The 8,812-nt window shown below is 30.8% G+C and overlaps 1 protein-coding gene across 3 annotated transcripts in view; it reads right to left on the bottom strand.

Annotated features, from left to right (window-relative positions):
• Positions 1 to 14: 14 nt before the first annotated feature.
• Positions 15 to 8,812, bottom strand: part of LOC106463518 (ropporin-1-like protein) — a 21,841-nt gene continuing 13,043 nt past the window's right edge. For 2 of the 3 annotated variants that reach the window (XM_022391044.1, XM_022391046.1), the window contains 4 exons: positions 6,274 to 6,385; positions 4,659 to 4,832; positions 4,126 to 4,301; positions 15 to 1,929 (listed from right to left, as the gene is read on the bottom strand). In XM_022391044.1, the coding sequence (XP_022246752.1) occupies positions 1,851 to 1,929; positions 4,126 to 4,301; positions 4,659 to 4,832; positions 6,274 to 6,385 (541 nt within the window). In that variant the 3' untranslated portion in view covers positions 15 to 1,850. The remainder of the gene's footprint in view (positions 1,930 to 4,125; positions 4,302 to 4,658; positions 4,833 to 6,273; positions 6,386 to 8,812) is intronic. The other variant, XM_022391045.1, reaches the window with a different exon arrangement.

Raw genomic sequence — 8,812 nt, 5'->3', positions numbered from 1 at the left:
TACAACTACATCTTGGTTAAAAATATCCAGTTATCATTAAACCTTGGTTAAATATATCAAGTTATAACTACACCTTGGTTAAAAATATCCAGTTATAATTAAACCTTGGTTAAAGATATCAAGTTATAACTACACCTTGGTTAAAAATATCAAGTTATAATTAAACCTTGGTTAAAGATATCAAGTTACAACTACATCTTGGTTAAATATATCAAGTTATAATTAAACCTTGGTTACAGATATGAAGTTACAACTACGCCTTGGTTAAAAATATCAAGTTATAATTAAACCTTGGTTAAAGATATCAAGTTATAACTACATTTTGGTTAAAGATATCAAGTTACAACTACATCTTGGTTAAAGATATCAAATTATAACTACACCTTGGTTAAAGATATCAAGTTATAATTAAACCTTGGTTACAGATATGAAGTTACAACTACACCTTGGTTAAAAATATCAAGTTATAATTAAACCTTGGTTAAAGATATCAAGTTACAACTTCACTTATTCATAGATTTTGTATTTCTTCCTTTCGATAGTAAACAACAGTTATGAATCGCCAAGTACTGGGATGAATAAAACCTCTATCACGAAAAAGAAGGTTTGGGTGTATATATTTTATAAAATATAGACACAAGTTATGGAAATCACTAATTACTGTATGTCAGTCTAGTAATAACGTCAGTTAAAAACAAACTTAACTGGAACAACCAATACCACTATCGCGCCATCTATTGACTTATACAAAATTCAAACAAAACTTTCCATTTAATAACGCGGTTAAAATCAATACGGGTTCGTTTCAATCTTAAACATATAAATCTAAGAAATCGAATACACTGCAGGAAATATTCTGGTATTATGTTATGTAGCTTACTTGAAAAGTCTCTAAGACAATGCTATTTTCAACTGTACCGTCACTATGACGTACAACACTTCAAAGCACACATCTGACGTAAATATAAGGTTTTTATAGCAAGATATGTTTTGTTTTTACTGCTCACAAGTTTATTTGTCTCTCATGAATACAAAATTCTATGAAAAATAGAGCATTTAAAATATATGAAAGTAATTGATAGATTTATACATTTGAAAGTTTCAATTTCATAAGCTGGCATATTATACAACTGTGTTGTAATATCGGTATACCATTAAATATTTGGACAAAGATTGGCCAGTAATCTTCTAATACATAATAATTCATTTGTTGTTGGGTTTTGTTTTGATTCTATACCTCAAAAATGTCCTATAACCCAGAACACATACAATAATTGTTTTATATTTCATGTGACATAATAATTAACATCTTCAAGTTCTAAGTTTTTAATTAGTTGTTTTACCTTTCACATGACATAATAATTACATCTTCAAGATCTATGTTTTAAATTAGTTGTTTTACCTTTCACGTGACATAATAATTACATCTTCAAGTTCTATGTTTTTAATTAGTTGTTTTACCTTTCATGTGACATAATAATTACCATATTCAAGTTCTAAGTTTTTAATTAGTTGTTTTACCTTTTCACGTGACATAATAATTACCATCTTCAAGTTCTAAGTTTTTAATTAGTTGTTTTACCTTTCACGTGACATAATAATTACCATCTTCAAGTTCTAGTTTTTAATTAGTTGTTTTACCTTTCATGTGACATAGTAATTACCATCTTCAAGTTCTAAGTTTTTTAATTAGTTGTTTTTAAGAATATTTATTAAAAATCTAGAACTGTATACATCTCAACAATTTTAAATATACTGTATCACTGAGTTATAATTTCCAATAACAAATTATTTACCCAACACTATAAAATACACAGAGAAACTACAAGCTTTGGAAAAAATTCAACAAGCTACAATAAAACATAATCAAGAGAAGGACAGTCAGGCAACAAGAAGTTTTGTGGATTGACCATGCCACCTTGCTTTTCTCTAGAAACACAAACAATATTATCAGAATTATGATATAATCAAGATAATATAAAAACAATATGATGGATTTACATATTTATATTGTAAAATGTCAGTACATTTGTCTTTCTTGTTAAAAAAAAATTATTTAATTAATCACAGCTGCAATTGCTTAGTTTGGAGATAAGGTTTGGCAGAGGTCCTGTTCATCTTCATCAAATCTTTAGTAAAATACTGGAAAAATGGATATAAGTGGAGCCTGTAAATTGCTGACTTTCAGATCAATATTTCAGTTGTGTTGGAATTTCATGACTTCAATAAAGAAGGATATTTTTTTTACAGTATCAGCTGGGTCTAAGATCTTGTTGTTCTGCTCTTTGATTTGTTCTATTTAACAAGGACTAGAGATTAAGATCTTGATGTTGTTCTACTTTTTAATTTGTTCTGTTCAGCAAAGACTAAAGATTAAAATCTTGATGTTGTTCCTCTCTATGATATGTTCTATTTAGCAAAGACTAAAGATTAAAATCTTGACATTGTTCTACTCTTTGATATGTTCTGTTTATCAAAGACTAAAGATTAAAATATTGATGTTGTTCTACTCTTTGATATGTTCTATTTAGCAAAGACTAAAGATTAAAATATTGATGTTGTTCCTCTCTATGATATGTTCTGTTTAGCAAAGACTGAAGTTTAAGATCTTGATGTTGCGTTACTCTTTGATATGTTCTGTTTAACAAAGACTAAAGTTTAAGATGTTGTTTTACTCTTTGAGATGTTCTGTTTATCAAAGACTAAAAATTAAAATATTGATGTTGTTCTACTCTTTGATATGTTCTATTTAGCAAAGACTAAAGATTAAAATATTGATGTTGTTCTACTCTTTGATATGTTCTATTTAGCAAAGACTAAAGATTAAAATATTGATGTTGTTCTACTCTTTGATATGTTCTGTTTATCAAAGACTAAAGATTAAAATATTGATGTTGTTCCTCTCTATGATATGTTCTATTTAGCAAAGACTAAAGATTAAAATATTGATGTTGTTCCTCTCTATGATATGTTCTATTTAGCAAAGACTAAAGATTAAAATATTGATGTCATTCCTCTCTATGATGTGTCCTTTTTAGCTGTGACTGAAGATCAAGATCTTGATGTTTACCACTTTTATGAGATGTTATATTTAACTGAAATCAAAGTTTAAAATCTTGATGTTGTTCCCCTCTCTCTGTAATGTTATGTTCAGCTATGATTGAAGACTGTTTTTAACAGCCAAGTCCTGTGTTTTTATTATTTAAATCTACACTATTAGTTCTGGTAGACTGCACATAGTATTTTAAAATGATATCTCCAAACAGTAAGCAGTTGCACTTACACCAAAACACATTCATTATTACAGATAACATTATGGTCAAAAACACTTTTACAACAAATCACAGAATGACAATGTAAATACTTATTTGGAGATGATTAAAGTGCTTTCTTCCTAAATTACTTTGTAATTCTTGGTAATATTTCTTTAGATGATTATAAATATCTAATCACAAGAAAGTAAACTGGAGATCATTATCATACATATACAATGTAATGATATTTTCTGCCATAAATACCAGCTGAACTAAGCTTCCAGAAAGATATAATATTTCATTTCATTACTTTATTTGCCATACATGTTATAAAAATGTACATTTTGACAGATAGAACCAGGTATATAGTCCGTGTTAACCAAATCTGATTAATAACAGAGTAAGACATAATTATAAGATTTCCAAAGTTAGTAACACAGTGAAGTTAAGGCAATATTACAATATTTTAAAAATACTTTTTATTTCTGTTTCACTTACAAGACTTGTGGTCATCTTATACAATTTATATTTTATAAAGTATTGATGTAGTCCATAGAAGAAAAAAAAAGCCACTTAGTGGTAAAAAGTAAAGAAAAACTATCACAGCCCTCTGAAGTATAATTTTCCGAAAAGGTATATTCCTTCAAATTAGATACCTGCCCTTATAAGATACACTAGTGAACAATAATCTAGAAAATGCAGATAAGTACAACGTTTACAAATAAAATCATAGTGTAACACACACACACACACTGCTCGTAATGTATAATATGAATTTAGTTATATGTAATTATTTGGATCAGAGTGGCTTTTCTTAAACATTTGCTCATAACAGTTCATCAAACTTGTATACAACAAACAATATACTCACGCCTGAACTGACAAAAAATTGACAACGCTATTTATATGTTCTTCAGGAATATTTTCATCCAGCTTGGTAATGAACTGGTATATCTGTGAAAACGTTGAAAATGGAATTTCTGGTATTTCTTCTGGTGGTTTATTAGTTATGACCTTACAGAAGAATGTCATTCTTTCTTTAATTGTCTGAAACAAAAATATGTTCATTTGTATGTTCAACTTTATGAAAGTGTCATTTTAAGAAGTAGCAAATTTTAATTAAAATGTATCAATTACATTAACACTAAGACAGTTTATTAGCAGATTTGACTAAACCATATAAGAAGAGCATTATATAAATACTACATCTTCTTAATTTAATTGTCTAATGAAAATATCATAAAAGAAAAGGTTTCTAAAATTTGAGAAGATTGCTTATATCTATGTATTAGTTCGTAAAAAATTTGTTCCAAAGACAAATATTAAATATAAGTTGAATTTGAAGTAGATGTATTTAATCTAGTAACTGAGTGAATGTATAAGTATTAAGTTATTGAGACCCACACTTCCAAGTTCTCCACAACCAAGGGAAACGAACTTTAACCAATTAACTGAGAATGATGACTCTTCTGGAAATCTGCCAAGACTTAACAATTCCTTTAGTTTCTCTTCTTCAAGGCTGAAGTTTTCCCATTTATGTCGAATCTCTTCAATAGTTACCTCAATCTTGCTACTTAACTGTTGATAAAAAAAATATACAAAGGAAAAATCATATTGCTATTCATAATTAAAATACAACAATTTATTGTACACAATTCAAATATACTTATTGAAGTTATCAATGGCTTCTGTAAATACACAGGTTCTCACTATAAAAGCAGTCCACGGGACTAAATTGCAAGACTGCATTACAACAAGGTCCTTTCAGAAGCTCCAAGCCAATTTCATTGGCTAAATCCATTAATTAGTCACAAGGCTGCCATCTTATTGGCTGCTTCTAAATCTAACTATGTGTTTTATTATCAAAAATTTATTATTAAAATAACAGTGAAAGCATAACTGATAATCCAGCCATTAATAAAGAACACAGTTTCTTGAATGTTAAATATCATATTTATTTAAATTCATATTTTCATATAAAGTGTGACCTGAAATGAGAAAATTTTACAATAAATTAATTTTGTCATATAAAATGGTAGGAAAAAAAAAAAAAAGATTCCACAGAAAAGCATAAACATTAAGTTAATTTAAGCAAATATAAGTTTCAGAAAACTGATGTAGTGATATCTCCCATACCAGATATAATCAATTTTCATCTAACAATAACAGAAAAACCTTCATTTATATAATACATAGGAGAGTTTTATATATACTTATTGAATATAAGGTAGTTGCTTTGAATCCACCTGTAAAAATAACAAAATAATATATATTTTTTTTGCAAACAGTAAAAAAAATAAACTGAAATCAAATTTTTCTTCTATATCATGAAATATTCTGCATATAAGATAAGTGGTTGAACTTACATATGAACCAAATTATTCATGTACGTAAAAGCATAGTACACAGAAGTGTCTTCGAATAAAGGTTAGTGAAAGTACAAAATATAAAAATAAAACATAAACAGGGGTGTCATAGACACTATAACATCCCACATTTTTGCTGCCCACATGACTGCCTGAATAATTAAACAGACAGACCAGCCACTGAACAGATATACTAAGCTTACACTAGCAACCCATCTTCATATATGCTCTGCAGCCCCCTGTATTTTTCAATCAAAGACTTCTTTTAAACATTCTTTAACAGGTATTAGGAACAAGTTCCATTACTTTCTCAAATAATAATGTCGGACTTTATAAATATGAATATAAAAGACTATTGTTGCTGCCTAAATAGCTTTTTCTGGCTTTCAAATGGCTTTCAGCTATTCTATAACCTATTACCTCAGACTTTGAAAGAAAAAAAATAATAATTCATTAAGACAGATGCTTTCATCCTATTCAGTTCATTCAAATACATTAAACTAAATTTGTTTAATTAACACGCTTGACAGTTTACAGAGGTAAATAAATACTGCATTAATATTTATGCTACTCCTAAAGCAATATACAATGGTATATAGCACTACTAAAATATTACACAGTAATATGTGTATTCCATATGTTAATTAACAAACCTGATGATGTAAAGCTTTTAGTATTTCAAAAGTAAGACCACTTGACCCATTAAAAAATTCTAGATGATTTTTTACAGGTGGTTCTTCTCCATTTGCTAATGCCCGAAAATACCTGGAAAGAAATGAAACTGTAAAAACATTCTACTTTGGATGAGGATCTCTCTTTTTTACACTAGTTCTGACATTTCAATCCAGAATTTAGTAAAAAAACAAAACTGACAAATTTGTAAGTTTTTTCTTTCTTGTATTTGGATAGAAAGGCCAGAAATAAAAGTGCCTTCATTCTAGGAAAAAAACAAGCAACCAAGAACACACACCTTCTTTTTATTTAGAAATTAAGGTTTTGTTTGCTGTAAGCAAGTTTAAAGTTATTTAAATGTTAATATTTTCTTACACTGAAAATAGATTTCTGATAGATATGTACCTCCACTCACATAATAGTTTTCTAGATCTTCCACTACCCTCTAATGCCCTAAAAAGGAATTTTTCTTGCTTGATACACTAACCTTTTATACCCCACAAGTTCGAACTGCACATTTAGCATGCACAGAGCATGCGACAACCCTCCACAAATAGGAGCATGACACACTCTCCTGGAGCAGCAGGCTCCCTCTGTACTACTTTACGTGAACCTCACTTTTGAAATTAGTCCCACAAGACGTAGAAGAACACCAGAAGTTGGGAGAAAGGGTGGGAAGTGTGTGAGAGGAGGTTAAGTATATATCGGAAATCTATTTTCAGTGTAAAAAATGATAACTTCTGATACAATACGTATCTCCCTCACACAATAGCTAGAATCTCACATTGAGAAGGTGGAGAGACCAGTGTAAGATAAAACAAGAGACCCCTGCAGAAAGCATTCATAGAGAATCAATAAGGTGTGCTCTGTAATTGAATGTTAGCACAGGTGTGGGGGACCACAGTAATGCTCTTCTCTCTCAAAGAATTGCAGTGTTGTGAAATGGGTAGCATCGAAGCCTGGAGTGAGTAAAAGAAAGATCTTGGAGAAAAATGTATCAAATGTAAAAAAAAAAAATCAATGCGAGTCTCATTCCAACTTAAACCATACAAATGTGACCGGAAACAAACCATCTCAGGTAGGATAAGAGTCATAAGCAGTATAAAGAAAAAATTAGACACTGAGAGGTAACTCCAAACATACAGGGAACAAAACAGGTATTCATCTAGGCATTGGAAGGTATCTACTAAATCCCAACCATACAGATGAGGTTCCATGTCCCATCCTCAGTGTTAAAAGGTGGAGGATCTCACGTATGATTGAAATAATTAAAAACAGCATATGGTGGCCAAGACAAGCAGATCACGATGAATATGTACAACAACTCCTCCCATAAGTAAACAGAGTGCTATACTGCAAGCAACTGGAATTACAATGAGAAAGTAAGCAAACAGCATCCATTGGACAAACTTCCAATTCATCCGTAGGAGAAACGAAGTACAATAAACTGAACTTGGACTTATGGGGCAGTGTTGAAGCCTCAACTCAACCATAAGAACAGGTAATTATCCTGTACCTAATATGAGGAGCAGAAAAATAATGATAACAGCCCAACTGTATGAGCATAGAATAAACATATTGCACCAAGCATTTCTGAGGAGGGTTATTAGAATGGTGCCTGGGATGGAGGGGTTGTCATACAAGGAGAGGTTGAAATATCTCAAATTGTTTTCTTTTGAAAAAGAGAGTTAGAATGAATCTTACTGAGGTGTTTATGGTTGTAAGGTGAATTGATAGTGTTGATGCATCATCTTTTTTTCATATTTAACAGTGAGAATAGTAGGACTAAGGGATACAAACAAAAATTTTGGCAGGGTAGGAGTCATTTTCAGCTGAGACAATCTTATTTTTCTAACAGGGTGGTTGGCTTTTGGAATGGGTTGCCATCAGATGTTGTGGAGCCACTAAATTTAAGTGAACTTAAGAGAAAGTCTGATAACTATATGAATGATAATGACTGGCTTTAAGATTTTTTTAAATTAATTTATTAATAGTTTTAGTTTAGAGGATAGGACAGCCAAGATGGACCAATAGGTCCCATGTTGTCCCAAAATATTATTTTATATTATTAAGAGGCAGATGAAGTTCTCCGAGTTTAACTGTAGGAGCAGGAAAATGAAACAACTTGCAATCAGAATTACTGAGAAGGGGGACATCTACCAGCCTCAACCGTAGGAACAGAAAAGAAGGTTCCCAGAAAATTATACCTGACCAGGCAACACTTACCACTGAGGGGGATCCAAATATATACTGAAGAAAAAGAAGGCCACTGAAGAGAAACATACAAAAAGACACTTACCCAAGGTAGAGTTGAACTGGTGTATGTAGAATTGCCTCAGGAGGTAGATGATATCTCCCAGAGGAAGATACAACCAGATGGACATAGGAATGAGTGACAAAAATAAAGGAGTAGTCCACATTCTCCCAACAAACCAAGGCTTGCACCTCCTCGGCAGACAATGTCAACCTCCAGACCTGGTTAACCAGTGTGTGTGTGTGTGTGTGTGTGTGTGTGTGTGT

The sequence above is a fragment of the Limulus polyphemus genome, unplaced genomic scaffold (assembly GCF_000517525.1).
Source record: "Limulus polyphemus unplaced genomic scaffold, Limulus_polyphemus-2.1.2 Scaffold1429, whole genome shotgun sequence".
Lineage (NCBI taxonomy): Eukaryota > Metazoa > Arthropoda > Merostomata > Xiphosura > Limulidae > Limulus > Limulus polyphemus.
Note: the sequence above shows the minus strand (reverse complement) of the source record. Positions and strands in the feature narration are given on the sequence as shown.